Below are 19,816 nucleotides of genomic sequence, written 5' to 3'. Positions count from 1 at the left end.
CACGCTCTCAAAATCACAACCTGGTTTGGGGTAGAAGGGACACTAAAGATTACCTTGTTCCATCCACTGCCATGGGCAGGGACACACCTTCTACCAAAGCAGGTTGCTCTAAGCTCCACGCCGGCCGCTGCCGACCTCCCAAGAGAGCGGGACGGCCGGCTCCCGCCTTGCCGGGCACCCCCCGAGGGAACTCCTCGGCTCCTGGCCCCGCGCCTTGGGGAAGGGCCAGAGCCGCCAGCGGGGCCCCAGGGGCGAGGGGGCCGCGGCCTGGGTACGGCGGGGCTCCCTGTCCTGCCCTGCCCCGCCCCAGCCGGGGCCGCTCCCTCACCCCGCCGCCTCGCCCGGGACGCCGGGGCCGTGCCGAGCCCGCACTCACATCTGATACTCGTCGATCGCCTCCACCAGCTGCCCCCAGGAGTCGAAGTCGGTACCCTTCCTGAAGCTGGCGCCCCAGCGCTGCAGGAGACTGCGGGCCGCCTCCGACATAGCCCCAGTGCTAGGGCACCATGCTCACCCCGCGCCGGGGCACCTACAGCGCCGTACAGCCGCTCCCGCTAGTCCCGCGCCCACGGCACGGCACGGCACGGCACGGCACGGCACGGCACGGCACCGCCCCGGGACACCCGAGCGCGGCGGCGCCTCCCGCCTGCACCGCCCAGCCGCGGAGGCGGCGCCGGCCGCGCCCGCCCGCGCCATCGCTATCGAGGCGAAGGCGCTACTTCCGCCCCGGTACCTGTCATGGCGCCGGTCACGTGCGCACGAACGTGGCCCGGGGGGTCAATCAGTTCCTCCCTTCGCTCCTCCCTCCGCTCCCGGCCGAGCCGCCGCCACAGGCCCGCCCCTAGGTAAGCCCCGGCGCCCCCCCGCAGCACCGCAGGCGGCTTTCGCCCCTCGGGAGGGCCGGTGCCGTTGCTGGTTTGCTGGCGTCCCCGCTCCTGCCGGTGTTGGTGGCGTTCGAGGGTCCTTCCCGCGGAAGGACTGTGGGCCCCGGCCACGCCGGCGGCCGCTGTCCCGGGGGGACGCCCTACACCCGCAGGGCTGTTGTTGGCGGCGGCCCGGGGACTCCGGTGGGGAGGAGGGCGAGCGGCAGGGTCGATGCGATCGGCCGCGATGGGGCGGTGCCATCGGCTCTCGGCTGGCGCTGCCTGCGTCAGCGTGCGCGTGACGCACCGCTGGGAGCGGCGGGGCCGGGCCGGGGTCCCGCGGCCGCGAGATCCTCGCAGGGGCCGTTCCGGGCCGGGCCGTGACCCCGCGGGGACAGCAGCGCTGCGCAGGGGGGTGGGCACGGCGCGGCAGCCGCTGGCCTGACGGACAAACCCCGAGAAGTGTCGGCGGTAAGCGTGGCGCAATAGGTGCCGACGCGATGAACGAACCCCCTGCTCGGTCTGGGGGATCTGGGCCGTGCCGGGGAACCTGTGCTTGGCAGATCTTCTTGGGTCTGTTTTGGTTTTGTTTGTTTGTTTCTCAACAAAGCTGTAGAGTGTTTTTGTAGGGATGAACTGAAGGGATTCCAAAAGGACCGCGGGATGATAGAGGTCCTAGGGGGCGTCGGGTCCAGCGTCCTGCTCAGAGCAGATGCAGCTCCGAGTTCACACTAGGAGCTCGGGGCTTTGTCCCGTGAGGTCTGGAAAACTTTTGAGATGGAGAGTACACAACTTGCTCCTCAGTTTTTCTGTCCTCATGGTGACGTTTTACCTCCCACGTTCAGGATGTGTCCAGTATGTTCCATCAACCCGCACTGCTGTTGTAAAACTCACTGCAATGCTTGTGTTATATTTGGCTGTTGAAATTGAAGCGAAAGAAAAGAGAGAGTCGGCTTTATCTCTGTCCTCCCAACCTTCCCGGTCTGATACACGTGTGTAAATAGATCCATGTTTTTAGTCAGGGTTTGTGGTTGCAGGTTCGTGTATACCAAAGGCTCCCAAATGAACTATTCACAGATGGATCAAGCGCAGTATAATGATCTCAGTGAATTGAAATTTTGCCTGGAAAGGAGGAAGGAGTCTCAGAGTGACCTTATTACTCCCTGCAAGGAGGTTGTGGCAAGTTGGGGATCAGCCTCTTCCAGGTATCAAGTGACAGGATTAGAAGAAGGGCCCTCAGGCTCTGCCAAGGGAGGTTCGTTCAGGTATTACATTAGGAAGGATTTCTTCACAGAAGGGGTTGTTAAACATTGGAATGGGCTGCCCAGGGAGGTGGAGTCACCCACCTCCATCCCTGGAGGCCTTTAAGGAAAGGCTGGACATGTCACGAAGTGCCATGGTCTAGTTGACATGGTAATGATCTCACAAGGTTGGGCTCAGTAATCTGAGGGTCTTTTCCAACCTAATTGATTCTGTGATTCTGAGATATTTCTCATGTAATTTACAGATATGTTCAGCCTTATGCAGGAGGTAACAAATGTGGAGGTTTTTTTACTAGCAATGTGTGTGCTCACATAGAGGAAAGTAGGTGGTAGCTTTTTGCCTAACTTAAAATAGTTGCGTCAGAAAGCATTTGTATTTCAAGAGAGTGTAATTCTAACACAAAGCACATGGATAATAAGCACGAGGCATTTCAGATGGGGAAGCTTGGCATTTCAAATGGGGAAAAAAAAAGAAGTTAATTTCAAATTAGTTATTTATATTTGGAATATCTTTTTGCGAGCAGAGACCAGGACATTTGCAGCACCTCAGTTGTACCTGTTCCTGCAGCTGTTCTTTCCTTTCCACTCCTTAGATTTGGCATAAACAACACGGCAGGAAAAAAATGACCCACTGGTTCCATCGCAACCCTCTGAAGGCTACAGCTCCTGTTTCATTTAATTTTTATGGGGTAGCCACCACTCCAGCTGCAGCAAAGATTTGCAAGTAAGTGTACTTGGGACTTGCTTCACTCTGCCTCTTACAGTTTGGGGAACATCCTTCAAAGTAATGGTTGCTCTTCAGTTTTTGAGCTGAAGATGACTAGAGATGTGTAGGCAGGGAGGCAGTAAGACACTGCTAACACAGAACGTTTGCTTACAGAGAATGAATTCTCCAGTCTCTGAGTGCACAGCAAGGCCAATTAAAACAATGCAGAGGCAAAAGACTAAACACTTCATTGTCTTTCTGATGACTGTGCATTCCTGATTGCTTAATTTCCGTAAGTGGATAGGGCCTGACTGTTCTGTTGTGGATAGGAATGTAATGAAAAGGGATCTCAGCCTATTTTGCAGATCTATTCTCATCTCTTCATCTCATCATCCCATTCTAATGTCCTGAATGTTCCTGCTTGTTGCTTCCCTTTCCTTTCTGTGCACCCCACCTCTTGGTAGGTAAAGGCACAGTCATTTTAGTTAGTGATAGAACAGTAGATTGAGTACTGATTATCCACTGCTGTAGGTCCAGTCATATGTATCCAGAGGAGAAAGGAAGATTTTTCTGTATTGGTACATTTTTAATAGGATTTCTTAGGGTTTTTTTCTCCTTTCATTTAGTGACTTGCGGTTGTCTCGAACACAGCTATTGGAGCTGTTTACAGACTCAAGTTGTAATCCAGAAATGATGAAGAATGCAGCTGACATCTACTTCTCACTCCTGCAAGGTAGGGAGATTTATTAGCAGTACTACTAATTCATCAAAGATAAGTATCAGTTCCATTTTAATGGCACATCCCAGAATATTAATTGTGCTGATCTCCCGTAAGGAAGCTTTGTGCTTCTCAGGAAGGAGAGTATCTTCATGGGTTCTGTGCTTGATACCAGTGCTCACCAGGCCCCTTCTCCAAGTTTCAGTATCCTTTGTGACCCTGCCAATACTAAGTGCTGGCAGCCCTGCCCTCCTGCCTTTAACCTAATTCTGCTTCCTCTTGGAGGAGAAAACATGTATTTGTCTTTTAGGTAGTGGTGAGTTGCTCCCTAAGTATAAATTGAGTCTATTAATTAGTTTATTCCATTTAGTATTCAGTGTAAACTGCTGGTTTGTCTAATACTAGACCATAGACTTGTTGCAAGTTTACCTTCTACTGCTGCTTATCTTAGGTGTGTATATATATGTAGGTGCTCATTAGCATGGTATTTGCATTTTCAGCAGGTGGTTCAGCTGTGCTGACACATTCCTTTGAAACCTTCCTTCTGCCATTATTTGGGTAACTCTTAGCAGTCAGGTGCTCAGCCAGGTTTCTTAGTACTGAGTTTTCAGGAATCAGCTGATTTGTGGAAAGTGAGGTCTTTCAGTCTGTGGGAAGTAAACATTGGTTTAATGAGCTCCTGGGAGGGTGTAGGCTAATGTCACATCTAAAGGTCAGATAAGAGTCCCTGTTGCAACAGCCAAGATTTGAATAGTTTCTTCAGGAAAATATTGTGCTTGGCCACTAAAATCTTCTGCATGTGAAAGGAACAAGTATTTTCTGATTTTATAAATATGTGACACACTGACAGGTATAGCCCCAGTAGCTGCTATGGCAGGCTCTTGACCTCTTAAAGTCTGTAAGACCTGATCAGACCACGGCCCTTCTTCAGCCTCACTAAAATTTCCTGGGCCTGCATATGCTAGGATTTGAACATCCCATAGCATGAGCCTCATCCCACTAACTGCTGTTTTCTGGGCTACTGGACATAAAGAATGAATTTCCTGTAGCCCTGAAGATAGATGATGACTAAGTGAGCCCATGCGTAGAAGCCCTTTTCCCTCTCCCTGTTGACTAGGCAGCCTTTCCTGGAATTTCCTGGTTGGCAGTATGGTGGCAGTGACAGCCACTCACTCACCTTGAACACCCTCAGCCATCCTGTACCTGGGCTAGTCCCACTCCCAACTTGTCACCATATGGGACATGCAGAAATCTGCCAGGTTTTCCTTGAGCAGTCAAGATTCTCAGAATTGAGTTGGTAACATGCTGGGCAAGCAGTTTCCTGGAGTAGCCAGCTGGTTTTTTCCACATTTTGTTCTCAAGGTACTGAGGAATAAAAATCCCAGGAAGTAACATGGGGTTTTGAGGGGTTCAGCAAGAAACATTCTTTTATCTATATCTATATTCATATTGATCCATCTCCTTCATTACTAATTTCTGCTTCTTACTTTGAGATTGCCTGTTTTATTATTCCATAGGTTTTATCCTTTCGTTGGATGACTCTTCCCAAGAGTGCAAGTTGAGATATATTCAGAATTTCAAGTGGACAGACACGTTACAAGGACAAGTCCCAAGGTGCGTGTGCTTTTCTGGGTGCAGGGTATGCTGCTCTCTGCTGCTCTGTTACACACGTGCACAGGCCTGAAGGGAAACAGAAATGCAGCAAAGTCTTGAACACAAAGTAGTTTCTAAAAAGGTGTTGCTGTGTTTTTGGTAACTGCTGTGCTGTGTTAGGTATTCTGAAGTGTGCCTAGTGGCCTTTATGTTAAGCGGTGAGAGTGCACAATAATGGTAGAAGGATCCGTTAGGTCTCAGTTGATCTACAAAATGAACCTGCAGTTAGCTAGAGCAGTATAAAGAAGAGCCTTGAGGATATTGGTGAGTTGAGCATGGCAACAAAGCACACTGCAGTTTAAAACTTAATTTGGCACTATTGCCTGACCAGGAACTTCTGTGTGTTTGGAGGTTCCAGTGTTGCTGAAGATCTGATTCTGTTCTTGTCCTCTGAAGCTCTGAGTACATGTCCTCTTGGTTCAAACAAACAAATCTTCTGTTTCCAGGAGGAATTCAGATCTGTAACCTTCTGAATTACTCACTTGTCTCTTGCTATTGGTGGTAATTGTGTTGTATAATCATGCCTACAAATTTGTCAAGCTTTAGCTGGAAGTGTTTGACCTCCTCAAAGCTTTAATTCCCCATGGAAGAAAATTTGTTGATTAGGACTTTATTCTAATTTTCTCATGGTCATGCACACTTGTACTTGTGCCAACATTACTCTTCCCTCTCCCACATCTTTCTTTTTAAAAGGTTTGCTAGTTCCTAAGCTAAACTGAGCTTGCGATTGCAAGTTCAGTCTTTTCAAAGACTCTGTTTTTACCTTTTGAAATTTCCTGCTGTTTGCAGGAAAAAATCCTGCTGTTTGTCTGCAGTTACATAAATAATTGCAATAACATTGATTTGAGACAGTTGTAATAGACTCTGACTTATTAACTTAGCAGTACAACTTTAAAGTGGACATTCCAGGGCAAGGCTTTCTAAAAGTGTGCGACTGAAAAAAAAGAAGAGATAGCAAAATGTCAGCCACACCCAAAGCTAAACAGATCTCAAGTTACAGTTTTAAAATAAAAGTTCCCAAAAGGGAAGGGTGGGTATCTGAATGTGGTAGATTCTAATTATGAGTTCTTAAAGGGAATGACTAAAAAAAATTATGTCTCTCTTAAGCAGTTCAGCAAAGTAGGAGGTTCAGAATTGGAAATTGTTGACATTGTAAATGAAAAATGTTTTATAGAGAGAAGTGTTAACTTTTGCTACATGAACTATCAGCAGAGAGAGATGTGAGAACAAAACTGAATGCATTAAGTTTTTGGGGGGTTTTTGTCTGTCTTTCTTTAGTGCCCAGCAGGATGCAGTGTTTGAACTGGTTTCCATGGGATTTAATGTAGCTCTATGGTACACAAAATATGCATCAAGACTTGCTGGAAAAGAAGAGTAAGTGGTTTTCTTTTCTTAACAATTCTGCTGTAGCAATACTCCACCAAAGATTTAGCAGGTTCTGGGGGTTGCCTGCTATAGGAAATGTCCAGCTCAGGCAGAGGAGTTCCAGGAGACGGTTGGTCTTTACACACAAGCACTTCAATCCCTTCTTGCCTCTGTAAACCGAGTGCAGTAGCACTACATGACTGTGATACAGAGAAAGGTCAGTTGTAAATGAACCCTTCATCAGTCCCCCTCTAAATGTCCGGGTAGAAAACTGAGATTCTTAACATCACATTTCTGCTGACATTTAACCCTACAGACCTCTAAATCCTTGGCTTCTAACGCTGAGGTTGGCTTTTACTTGAGAGTCATCACAGGATCTTACATTTATTTTCTTTCAAGCAAGCTCTATATGATTATTTCATGATTGGACACTGTTACAAACTTCTTTATTCTGAGGGTAGCACAGCCGTGGGATAGGTCACTTAGGGAATTAGTGGACTCTTGATTCTTGAAGGATTTAAGGTTCATCTAGACAAAGCCATAACTGACCTGATCTGCTGTTGCAAAATGTGGTGCCCCAAACCAGGAGGTGACACTAAATGACACTTAGAGTCCCTTTCTAACCATAATTTTACCAATCCATTCTATTTTCTCAGTATAACAGAGGATGAAGCAAAAGACGTTCATCGCAGCTTGAAGATAGCAGCTGGGATTTTTAAACACCTGAAGGTAGAAGGGCGCTTTCTTTGCTGTCTGTTCTTCAAGGTGTCTCCAAATACTTGACTTTTTGTCTTAGAGAGGCCTTTGCTATACACATATACCTGAGAGCACCTGAATGATGCAGGAAACAGGAGGGTGTTAATATGTTGTGGTACCCCTCAATCCCTGGAACTCATTCCCAGTGGCACTGGAAGAGTGGTTTGTCTGTCAGCCCATATCATGTGCCACATGTGCTTTCTTGGAACCTTCACTCAGTGTGTCCTATCCATTTAGGCATGAAGCACTTGTTTTGCACTGGTTTTGGGTCTAAACTAACTCTGAGACTTGCTTTGTATTTAGGAAAGTCACATTCCAAAATTGATTACATCTGTGGAAAAGGGAAGAGATTTAGAAGCTCGACTTACAGAGTCCTACATCGTACAGTGTCAAGCTGAAGCTCAGGAAGGTATCTTCAAATATACATTGGTTGGCTGTGGGAAATGACTCTCTGTGGGTCACAGCTGTCTCATGAATTCTGCTTGGCAGCAAGGCCAAGGTTTTTTTATTCTCCTAAAGTACTGTGGCATAGTGGGGCAGGTTGCTAAATGCCAAAAATCAGTCTGATATTAGAATTGTAATATGGAATATCTTTCACTTAGGAAGAACTTGTGTGTGGCACTACTCCTTTTTCTTATTTCTTCCTTTCATGCAACCCTTTCACCACCATGCTTGCCTAACAGACATTCCCAGCTCTTTTACTTTAAAATATGTGCAGCTTCTTTATTAGCTACTCTTAAGGCTAACATTCCTTCAGTTTTTCTATTAAATTGGAATCATTCTATCCAAGAAACAATCTGTCTTTATTCTGCTGTTTGCTTGACTGCACAACATCTATTTGCTGTTCATGCAGGGGTTTTAAAACCCTAAATGCCTCTGCTGATTTGATGTGATGGGACATTTCAATTAAACTTAAATCATGGTATGGAACTATTTTTCAGTGACAATTGCTCGGGCTATTGAGCTGAAACATAATCCAGGCCTAATAGCTGCTCTTGCTTATGAAACAGCCAACTTCTACCAAAAAGCTGGTGAGTGTCTTGTTTTGTATCCTTAATGACTAAATTTATGCACTCTTGCCAGCAGATACATTTCACCTACCCATAAATTGCAATATTAATGCTGTTCTCGGTGGATATGGAGTGTGTATTTAGTTTCTATTTAGCACATTTAAGGCTTCAGTTATCAGCATGTATTATGATAAAGCTTTTTGGTTTTGTGGGAATCTTGTTCTATGGTAGGAAATGGTAGCTGATGGTAGGAAACATTAGTGAAGGAAAGCAGATTAGCAGCAGACTAATGGCCTGATGTCAGTGGAGTATGTTCCAGCTGCCTTTGGGCTACACGTCATGATGCAGAGCATGGAGAGTGGAGTGAGTTCATTATGTACCACCTTCCAGATGAGTGAGATGATCTCTGGGCTTACTGAGGCAAGTGGTAGAAGTGCAGAAGTATGGGAGTCACTACTGGAACTTAAACTAGGAACAAGTTTTGAAATGCTGCATAAATATACTTAGATAATTAGCCATCCAGACTTAGTGGACAGCAGTTTCAGGAATTCTATGGACAACTGCATGATAGCTATATATTTTTGGTGGTTTTCTCAGAGTTTTTCTGTGCTTTTGCAGGAGGAATTTTTGTCCCTTGTTTCTGGATACTTTAGAGTTAGGATTTAGTGCTAAGTTCAAGAATTCTGGTCTTTTAATGTGTTTGGGATTTTTCTTTTAGGAAATGTCTTAAGAATTATTTACCTATGTGTTCACAGATCAAACATTATCTAGTTTGGATCCAACCTATGCAGGTAAATGGAGGAAGTACTTAAACTTGAAGAGCTGTTTCTATATGGCCTACGTAAGTACTTTGGGTCGCAGCAGTCACAGCTTGTTGTCTGTCTGCCAAGGGCTGCGTAGAGAATGGGGGCTAAGTATTGCCTTGACTTTCTTTGCACACTGCGAAGAGGAATTGTGCAGTGTCAGTGACATTTGAACTGTTTTTGTGGAGCCAAATGAAATTGCAGCAGTGTGGATTTGTTGTGATCACAGATCTTTAATTGAAGCCATTCAGGTTGAGCATAATTGTGCTCTCTGTTATCTACATCACAGTCTGATCCTAGGCACAGTTCAGAGCTGAGAATCTTTATGAAGGCCCTGAATGAAACTGCATCAAGTACCAAAAGGTACCATTCCAAGAGCTGTCCCTATTTGCCTGATGGATCTTCTAGCAAGTGCTGCAGTGCCCTTGAGATCCTCAGCTACTCAATTTGCGTGTCTTGTAGCCTGCCACAGCGTGTAATCTTTTTTATACTGTACAAAAGGCCCAAGCTAAGCAGTTTACATAATTGTCTTTCTCTTAGGCTGAACCTGTAGCTAAAATCTGCTTGCCTTATTAGCAGGTTTGAGAGGTGAGGGGAGGGTAAGAGTTGTGGTACTTCTCCTTTTTTTAAATTTGAGTGATCTGGGCAGTGGTAGATTTACATAGATTTGTACTATGAGAACAGACACTAAAGAAAGGGGGGCAAGGTGGGCATTCGTTGATGGGACTGTTCCTTCTCCTGTTGTGTTTACTAGTTAAACTCAGCTCCTGATAATAGATAATAGGCAATTCAGTTTTCACTGGAATACAATACCACCCTCAAGCACAATCAACTTTTGGGGGATGGAAAAGTTATTTGGACTATGACAAAATATCTCAGATAGCAGAAAACCTCATTTTATCCAGATTCAGTGATGTTTGTTGCAGATGGAATTTTTGGGTGTTCAGGTAGTTTTAGTTTTCAGTCTTAGCTTTGTAAACTTGCCTGAGGTTCATTCTCTTTCTGTGCTGGGGCTTGATGCTGCACACTACTGCAGTGAGAGCTTGGAATGGCCTGTGTACCAGTGCTTCAGGTCAAACAGCTCTGTGCAGCTCAGTTACTCTTGGCTAGAGCTGAGACAGCTCCTTTCATACTAAGTGTTTGTGGTTCTGGTTCGCAGTGTTCATGTAGAACTGCATTAATGGCTCAGTGAATGCTGCTTTGACTTGGAGTCCCCAGCTGTCAACTATTTGCAGGGAAAGGCAGCTTCAAAGAGCTGCAGCTCCTGTAGGGAGCAGGAGGAGGGGATTGGTGCAGGAAGTGCCCAGGGATGTTGGTAATGACTTTGTCCTCTTCCATCAGGCATACTGTTACCATGGCCAGACTTTGCTGGCGAGTGATAAATGTGGGGAAGCAATCAGATCTCTGCAGGAATCAGAAAAATGTAAGTGTGATTGAGACTGGAGTACAGGGTCTGATGGTGCCATGCCTGTTCTGTTTTGCTGTATTGTGTTAATTTGCTCTCCCATAAAAATTTTATCTGTCACCTGATGAAATCCAGCACATCTTTGAATAGAGACTGTGTATTTTTACTTTTTTTGATGGTCTTACCAAATACTGTCTTTCATAACATTTCTGCAGAAAATTTTCATCTTCACTTCTTAGCCTGGCTTAAAGACTGGCTTTGAGCTGCCTGCAGTATACAGTATAAAGAATAAAGACCCATAAGGGTTTGGTCATCCTGTTTTCTGGTCTGTATGTTAGAGTAGTGCAGCCATTTCTGCTTTGGAGGTTAAATAGTAAATCTAGATCTTGCTTGTTTATTTTTAAACAGATTTCAGTAACTTACTTATTTTATATTCATTTGAAAGGTATATTCAGGGAAGTTTGCAGTAGTTCAAGGTCTTCTGCCCAGTCTTGTCTCTTCAAAGCTGTTTGTACCCCATTGGCCTGCACTGCATAACTTTACTGCAATGTATAAAAAATGCTCAAATCTTCAAAGTGGAATCTTTAATATTAGTTTTAAAAATAAATTGGAAAATTATTAAGAACAAACTTAAGTTGGATTTCTTGGAGTAAAACAAATACTTTTCGGCTGTTCAGAGAAGAGTGCTTCTTCTCCCACTCCATATCAGTTGTTCTTGTTTGGGGCATCAGCTGTGTGTGGATACCTTCATGCCCTCTGTTCTTCCCTACCATGTGGCACAGTTCTTAGGCTTATTGTTGCATTTTGCCCCACACACAAGAATGCTTTCCTGCATCTTCCCGCCCAAAAAGCTATCTTTTTCTTTTCCTGTTCCTAGTCACTTGTTGGATGCAGGAAATCTTGGCTGTCTTTGAACTGGTTTGGTTTTGTTTCTAAGAAGAAAGAGGCTTGACTGGATTCTGATGTCTTCTAAAAGTGAAACACTGTAGTGGAGAACCATGATTTAAGAGGGTCATGTAAATAATTTTTATGTCCTTTCTTTCTTGCAAAGTTTTTACCAAGGCTGAAGCATTGTGCAAAGAATATGGAGAAACCAAAGGGCCTGGGACTACTGCCAAACCTTCTGGACATCTTTTCTTTAGGAAATTAGGAAGTTTGATTAAGAACACATTAGAAAAATGCCAGAGAGAGAATGGATTTATGTAAGTAATTCATGGTTGGTACAGCACTTTACATGAAGTGTTATTACCTCATTTGCCTTAATTTCAGGATGGGATGGTAAATTTTACTCTCCTGTTGTTATATTCCTTTAGGGCATGGCATGTAACTTAAAGATAAATTTGCAATTCTATAATTTTCTCTTGGCAGATTTGCAGTGGGTCTGTGCTGTCCCACTGCGTGTCCTGTGCCGGTTCAGCAAGTTGGGCTGGACTGACATCTGGAGAGGCTGAGCAGTTTTCCTCCCTCATTCCTCAGGCACCTGGTTACTTTTCCTTCTGCACAGGACAAAATCTGCAGAAGTTGCTGTGTTGCTCTAATGCTCTCTTCCTGTCTTCTGAGATCTAGTAGGCAAAAGAGGACAGAGGGGGTAGTGGAGAAGACCAGTAGGCAATTCTGCTTTGCAAGCAGGGAAGTCAAAACACAGTGCTGCCTTCAGTGAAGATCATGCTTAGGGTGCTAGGAGTTTTACCAGTCCAAGTATAGTTAATATTGTGAATAGGGCTTTCTGTTCATTAATGTCCTTCCAAAAAGGGTTTGGAAATACCAATTTTTTATTTCAGTTGAAAATAAGCAAGATTAGTTTGTCTTTAGAGTTCTTTTCCTCATTTATTTCTCCCCTCTTATTATGATTTAGCCTTTCATAATAGGTGTGTTATTTTAATTTTTATGCTATTTAAAGACCTGCATAATAGGGCAACTACTAAATGGAAAGGATGGTCAAGTACATCAAAGTGAACTGCAAATAGAAATAGAAATGCTCTGCTCTGTTTTTGTTCAAATACCCATTGTCAGAGCTTACAACAAAAGCATACTGGAGATTTCAGCATGTCCCTGTCCCTCTAGAACAAAACTTGGAAAGAGAAAGCAGTGACTGTTTTGGAAGAGCTCTGTGCAGCACAGGAAGTGAGGTAGAGTGTGTCAGTGTGTGAGTTCCTGCTGCCCTGCCAAGGGCGGAGGGACACCCTGAGTCAGGCTTTGCCCTGTAGCCAGTCTTTGGGGGGCTGCTGTGTTGCCATCATCCACTATGGCACATTAGGACTGTTTAGGAAAAGAAGTGTCCTCTTCGTCTTTGGAAAGTACTTTAAATCCTCATTTGTATTTTGAAGCGTTTTTTTGGACAAAAGATGCTTTCTCATTAAAGCACTGGGAATAATGGTTAATAAGTTGGAGAAAACCCACCATACAATTAGGGAACAAACAACGATCCTAGCAAGGAGTTGCTTTTGTTCTTGTGAACCTTGCTGGCAGAATGCATGTTAGGCAGTGCCTTAATGAAATGGAAGAGAGCAGCAGTGCTTGCCACTGTGAAAACCCAAATTGTTTTGTTTAGAATTGCAAACAGGACTTGCAGAGATGGTGCACTGTATTTTAAATACATTTCTGTATTCTGTTCTAGCTATTTCCAGAAGGTGCCGGCAGAAGCTCCCCAGCTGGAACTGAAAGCAAACTATGGCTTAGTAGAGCCTGTTCCTTTTGAGTTTCCAGCTTTAAGCGCACACTGGACTCCTGAAACGGTTGCAGCATTTGATCTCACCAAGAGGCCAAAGGAGGACACTGTAAGATAATCCCATGTGCTGTTTTTTCGCTCTGGCTTTATTTTGTGTATCATACAGAGTTAGTTTGGCACTTCCATAACATTCTCCAGCAAGTGTAGGAAGCAGCCATAAGGCTACCACCTAAACTCATCCTTCTGTTGTGGCAGGGGCAAGTCAATTAACCTCTGCCACACTGCCAGCATCTGGAAAATCAGCTCATTTTTTATCAAGTCCTGTAATGTTACAGCATGCTAGAGAAAGATTATTTTTTAGAAAAGGATTCATTTAAAGATGCTGAAACAGAGAACAATTGTCATTTCCCTCTTGCTTGGAGCTTACTCAAAATCTTCAGCCTTGAAAAGAGAGGAGACTATTAGATTATAACGTGTAAAGTTAGCTGTGCATAAATACTGTGCAGACACAGTGGTTTGTACTTGTGGTATTTAGTTGGGGTTTTTTTTCTTCTTGTTTGCAGGCTAAACCAAAACCAGATGAAGAAGTAAAACCTCTGAAGGAACCAAATATAAAGCCTCAAAAAGACAGTGGATGCCAGATTTCTTAAATGCCATAAGTGCTTTGAATTCACTTTGAAACTCTATTCATAGGACTCTGGGGCTTTTGTTCTGATCTTCTTTTTTTGATTCTCCTCTTTTCATTTACAAGGCTAATATAATTTACTTTTGTTAGTATGTGTCTATCTTGCTTAAGATTGTGGTGGATTTCTAGGTGGTTATTTATATCTGACTTATTTTTGGTTTCAGTGGGATATCATAGAATTAGTGGGCTTAAATGTTCCTATGGTGCCTCTAGGGAGTTTCTTTCTGTGGGTTTAGTTTTACCCACAAATAGCAAAGGAAGTATCATGATTGTAATACTTGAGGGTTTTTCCATTACCCTATATGCTGTATCATGTCCAATTCTGCAAACAGAAGTTTGCATGAACAGTTATATTTATTCAAGTTTTGTCATTCAGGCTTAGCACTTTGTTGTGTCCGAATTCACCTAATTGTAGTGAGGGAAGAAAATCTGGGTTTGGATTGTAACAGTCATATGGTATTTCACAGGACTTGCACAGAACGTGGGAAACCTCAAGTTCTGCATAACAGGAGCACAGTTTATGTTCTGAAACTATTAGTCTCTGTTCTTTCCTCTATAGATTAGGGGGTTTATATCAGAATTTGTAGTAAAGTACCTTAGCTTTGTCTGTCCTTCAGTCCAAACCCTTTAGTATCAAAGTGTATGTGAAAGTAATGCAGCAAGCAATATGGAAGTGCTTAAAAGCAAAGCATCCCTGTATCATTTGTTCAGAATTTCTGAATCTTCAAAGCTTTGTTAAGTTCAAAGGCTGCAGACAGTTCTGATCTCCTGGCACTGAAATTCCTGAAACTGTCATGATAAGGTAATGGATTTGGAAGTAAGTTGCTGTGTTTCCATCCAAGTGGTGTCTATAAGAAGCTGTCAGGAGAACAGGGAGGAAAGACGAGCTGAAGACCTGATGGCACAGCTGGGAAGCCAAGCTCTAGATTTCCTTTATGCCCTGTATAAACAGTGCTGCTTCTCAGATTTTGCAGTATTGCACTAAAATCAGCTCTTTCTGAAGAAAACTTGTGAGAAGCCAAGCACAGTCAAGGCTGAGAAAGAAAGGATTTTGTAGAACTTGCTTCCATTTCTGCCTGCTGTGGAAAATGTGACAGCACTCTTTAGTGCTGAGCACTGCAAAACGCCCTTGACAACAAAAACATCTTTCTGATTCCTTGCAAATGCAAAAGTATATGATGCATGTGTTGAAGTTAGAGCCTTGCAATTCCTGGGTACCAGTTGCTGCGCTTCTCTTGGCCTGAGAAAGAAACTGAGCAGCCTGACAGTGTTCACCCTTCCAGCAAACGTGATGGCCAATGCACTTACCGTGATGTAAACTGTAAACACATTGCTCACTTTGTACTCTTTGTTCACCTTACACCATGCTGTGATTCAATGCTTCTAAAATCCTTAATGGGGCTTGGAGACACTTAGCTTAGAGAGCAAGTGTGCAACTCCTTGAAGGCCTGTGGAACAAAAGCTGCCAAGGAGGTTAATAGGGAACTCAAGACTCTTCCTGAGATACTGGACCAAATTACAAAATTTGTTGATGCAAAAGGCTAAGAGTCTTTTAATGCTGGCTATTATGGGTTGATCAAATGCAAACCTCCTTGCTTCCCTTGATGGATTTTTCTTTCTGTCAGTTCTGCATGTAAAGCTAAGTGTAAAGTGAGCTGAATTTCTTTGAAAGAAGTTACTGTTCTGCAGGGGCCTAGAGGATAATGAGTATCAAGAAGAATACATACCTGAAATGGCTCCATTTCTTCTGGTGCTGCATGGGGACCTGGTGTATGTTTCATGAAGAGTTACTCAAATCTGTTCCTAACTTGATGAGCTGACTCATTAGACTTTTTGCATTGTTAAAATACCAGCTTAGGTTTTACCAGAGTAGAGTGTGGAGTTAGTTTTCTTATATAGATTTTAATTCTAAAACTGTATTCCAGCTGTAGTCATCAACATTTGTTCAGCCTGCCCCCTTTAACGATCAAGATAGTTAACTCAGTTTCATAATCACAATTTTTTTAGCTACTCGTTGTTTTTCAGAATTCTTTGTCAATATATACACATCTCAACTGAGGTAGTTTTCCTTCTGTGCAGACTAGATCCTGCTTTCCCTCCTCCCCTTATTTTCCCTTCCACTGCTACAAACTGTGGCGCAGTCTTACCCTCATTTGCTAATGCACTTGTAGGTCCTGGGACTCATTTCCAATGCAGCTTTTACCCATGGGTGGGTTCCTTTAGAGGAATATCTTACAATCAAATTAACAAATCATGACTAAATCATTCCTGAACATCTTGGTAGGAAGATTATTTTATGGACTTGGAATTCTTTGCACGCTTTCTCAAACTGAGCTGTTTGTCTGAATCAAGTTTGCTGTAAATAGTTTGGGGCATAACCAAGTGAATTGTCTCAGATGATGACATTACTTAAGCCTAGCTGTGTAGCCTCTTGTGCCATAGCTGTTTCAGTAAATATGATGTAGTAGTTTAAAAATAGAATAATGGAACAAATTAATTCACTTAACATGTGTTGCTTTTCAAGACAAACTTTGTTTACTTGTAGCTGAAATCCTGTGGCAAACATTGGATGGTTTTGCCAAAAAATAAGAAGCTGGAGACTGTTTCGTTTGCAAAGTAGAGCTGTGAGGCAATGTGCAGCTTTCTCTTCTGGTTTTGTTGGGTAGTAGCAGGAATTACTGTAAATAAGATGTAGATTAACTGTCCAATATGCTTAAGAATATGAGTAAATGAACTGGGAGTTTGAGTTAATCTGGAATGTTCCTTCTCTTATAGCTCTCTCTAGTAATTTTTAAGAGTGGGGTATTTTGAATGGTGACTTTTTAATATTCTCATGCTGCAATAGCCTGTTTTTGTGGCCTCTCTCTGGTTTTAGAGGCTGTCATGGCTAAGCCTGCAAATCTTGTTAGTGTAAATAATCTTTAAAAATTTGTGCCCCATCTGAAGCAGGACAGAACTGCAGCTGAATAAAACACGGAGTGCTGGGCCCTCTGTTTTTTGCTTTAAGGAAAGCAGTGATTGTCTTTAATCTACTGTAAACCAAACCATCAAGCTTTTTGTAGGATTTCCACTTAAATACCTTCCTCCATGTATTTAAATATACTTTCTCCATGTATTTAAATACACTTCCTCCATGTTTCATGTTCCTGAGTTTTCAGTAGTTACTTTCCATCCAGCATATGTGACACACAGCTGAGGGACTAAACCTGGCCCTTGGATGCTAATGTCTGCCTCTCACTGGATTTGGTAGAGGAGTTTTGCCTGTCAGCCTAGGGATGGTGTTTAGTCACTTGGATGTTCAGCATGGAGCCGTGCTGTGTCTGTAACAATGGTAGTCGTTCGTACAACGAGCAGGAAAATGGATCCCTGTGTCTGTGTGGAATAGAATAGTAGAATAGAGACAACTTTGCACTTTTAAATTTTCTTGTCTTGTAAATTTGGTACAATACAATATGCTTGTAAATACTCCTGTCATTTTGTTGCACATTTTAGTACTGTGTTATGGGTAAGGTTTTAATGTGAAACATTACTAAAATGTATTTTTAATTGTGTGTGCTTCAAACTCATGAAGCATATCTCTGCCTTTAGTATCGGGGAGCATGAGAGGAGGCAGTAGCTCATCTGTCTTCCATGGTAATTCCAGGAGGTGAATTTCTGTCTGTTGGCTGCGAGGTGAAACATTTCATCCTACCTCTGTGTCTGGTATCTAAACTGATGTTGCAGCATTAACATAAATCCTGTTCATGCCTGTTAATTATCCCAAAAAAGATTCTGTCTCTAAAGATCACTCTTAAATTACCATAGTAGCATAAGCTGGTTTTTCTTTTCCTTTTTCTGTGTTTTTTTCCTGTCACTGGCCCAGTTGAGGGAGGAATAAAGCACAGTGAGTAAGACTGGCATGGAAAAGCCTCTGGAGTATGTACCTGTCTCCAAATTGTGAGTGCAGTGTAGAGGCCTTTCCACAGTGACCCTTGGCTTTCTCAGGCCTTTCCCTGCTGGTGATGCTCTCAAATTCAGCAAAGGTCCTGTGGCAACCCAGGGTATCCTTGATCCGCTTTTTATGTATGGAAGGTCTCCCTCGTTTGGTGTTGATGTCTTCATGGATTACAAGCTTCCAGAAGCCATCCTGTGTTCTGAGTAATCCCACTTCAATGGAATCAGCTCTGAGATCACTGACTGAGCAGCCTTACTTTGTGAAGACAGTCACCATGCAATCTTAAGTTTCATAGTTGGAAAATTTGTATATAGCCATGAGTTTCAGAATGCCATTTAAAATAAACAATCTTCAAAGATCATGTTTATTTCATTATTTAAAATTTTACATAGAGTAGCAAGAAAGAGGCTCTATCTTGATTATTACTTTCTGCAATTTAATGCAACTTTGTTATTATAGAGAATATTTAATCCTTGCTTATAGGAAGACTTAAATAAGGAAGATCCATTAATTGGATGTCTATGGAAGTAGTAGCTACAATGAAGCATGTGAAGTCCTGAGGCAGGAAGAGAGGAGATGGGCTTTCCAAATTCTTGTTTAGAAAAAAAGGAAGTAATTAGGCAGACTTTCTTATGGCTGTCCAAAATCCCAATACTTGCCAAGATGTGTGACATTGTGGGATGTTCTGTTATACTATGTCAAGGGCTTTATTTGGGAATAACTTCTCTGATATTCTGGATGAAGCCTCTCTAGCACAGCAGGCTCAGTCTTCCCTGTCTGAACCAGACATGCATCTGCTGCTGTCTCCAGGAGTCCCAGCTGTCTCTCAGAGCCATGTGGTGGTCTTTAACAATTTTGTTTCATGCCTCCAATCTTTCTGTCTAGCTTTCCCAAAGAAGGACTCGTTTGCAATCTCCATGTTGATGGCCCCTGGAATATAAGGCTGCCCTTGCTTTGTTGAGTTGCTCTCAAATCTCAGGGTCAGGGACCTTGTCCTCTGTGACACCTAGACCTTCTCATCTGCTGGATGTGCTTCCTCAGTTTCTGCCAGCACAACTTAGTTAATACTTTGTCCCCAAACATTGTCAAAACGTGCATAACAGCACCAACAGAGCCCTCTCGAATGGATAAAAAATTCCCACAGGACCCTGCTGGAGTGATGGCCACCAAGGGGCAGAAGACCTCATGTTTTCCTGCAGTTTTTCCACACAGCTGCCCAGCAGAGACAGTGTGCACTCAAGAAAGCACTGCAGTTTTAAAATGGGAAGAGGTGTCACAAGTTACACCTTCTACATCATTTCACATGGAACATCTCTGTAATTACGTCAGGGGGGCATCCAGGAGCCTGTGCATGCTTGTGACTAGGAGAACAGCTACCTCTCCACTGAGCTCATTGCCAAGGCCATGGAGCAGGAGCACGGACAGACAGAGAAGATCTCTTGCCCTGTGTCCCAGCCAGCTGCTCTGTCCCAGGGCTTGACAGCCTCTCCAGGGCATCTGCCCTTTGGGAAGAAGAAACTGTACATCTCCGTGGAGTTTCTCTGGGGTCGTGGGCTGGGTTTTTGTGGCAAGGATTTGAAGTGGGAAGGCATCTTCTGTGAGCAGCAGCTACCCTCATTTTGGCCAGAGCCTGTTCCAGCCAGCCCCAAGACACAGCCACTGCTGGCCAAAGCTGTGTCCATCAGCTGCCTGCTCATGGCTTTGGGGAAAAGGCCATGAGATGGACAATGAGGCCTTGGGCAGCTGGAAATGTGAACCGAAGTCTTCTCTCCTCTGCACACTGCCCTGCCAGCATGCCCCAGTGAGCTGGGGGTGCCCAGGAGGCTATGAGGGGACACAGCAGAGCAACTGACCCCCAGTGACCAGAGAGGGATTTCCCACAGCATGGAAATCCATGCTCAGCAATCAAACCATGGGGATGGAGGTTGGCGGGGGCTCCCTTGGCTCAGAAACTGGCTGGGCATCAGTTTGTTATTATTCTTGGGTTT

At 43.8% G+C, this 19,816-nt stretch overlaps 2 protein-coding genes across 4 annotated transcripts in view; one reads left to right on the top strand and one right to left on the bottom strand.

The window, feature by feature from the left end:
• AIDA (axin interactor, dorsalization associated) overlaps positions 1-552 on the bottom strand; it is a 29,338-nt gene extending 28,786 nt beyond the window's left edge. Inside the window, exon 1 of the mRNA XM_054280473.1 lies at positions 377-552. Within this exon, the coding sequence (XP_054136448.1) occupies positions 377-486 (110 nt within the window). The 5' untranslated portion in view covers positions 487-552. The remainder of the gene's footprint in view (positions 1-376) is intronic.
• A 217-nt stretch (positions 553-769) lies between these two features.
• Positions 770-18,189, top strand: BROX (BRO1 domain and CAAX motif containing). 3 transcript variants are annotated; one of them, XM_054279024.1, is made up of 13 exons: positions 770-845; positions 2,719-2,849; positions 3,458-3,564; positions 5,067-5,163; positions 6,481-6,576; positions 7,224-7,296; positions 7,627-7,732; positions 8,265-8,354; positions 9,089-9,174; positions 10,478-10,559; positions 11,593-11,743; positions 13,159-13,318; positions 13,773-18,189. In XM_054279024.1, the coding sequence occupies exons 2-13, from the start codon at positions 2,749-2,751 to the stop codon at positions 13,857-13,859; spliced, it is 1,236 nt and encodes a 411-aa protein (XP_054134999.1). In that variant the 5' UTR covers positions 770-845; positions 2,719-2,748; the 3' UTR covers positions 13,860-18,189. The 3 variants fall into 3 exon arrangements, with proteins under 3 accessions (XP_054134999.1, XP_054135002.1, XP_054135001.1); XM_054279026.1 differs by lacking the exon at positions 770-845 and adding an exon at positions 1,209-1,334; XM_054279027.1 differs by lacking the exon at positions 6,481-6,576.
• Positions 18,190-19,816: the final 1,627 nt, after the last annotated feature.

This window comes from Melozone crissalis, unplaced genomic scaffold (genome assembly GCF_028551555.1).
Source record: "Melozone crissalis strain CALT ecotype California unplaced genomic scaffold, PUWL_Pcris_2 ptg000027l_1, whole genome shotgun sequence".
Taxonomy (NCBI): domain Eukaryota; kingdom Metazoa; phylum Chordata; class Aves; order Passeriformes; family Passerellidae; genus Melozone; species Melozone crissalis.
This window is presented reverse-complemented; position numbering and strand designations above follow the sequence as displayed.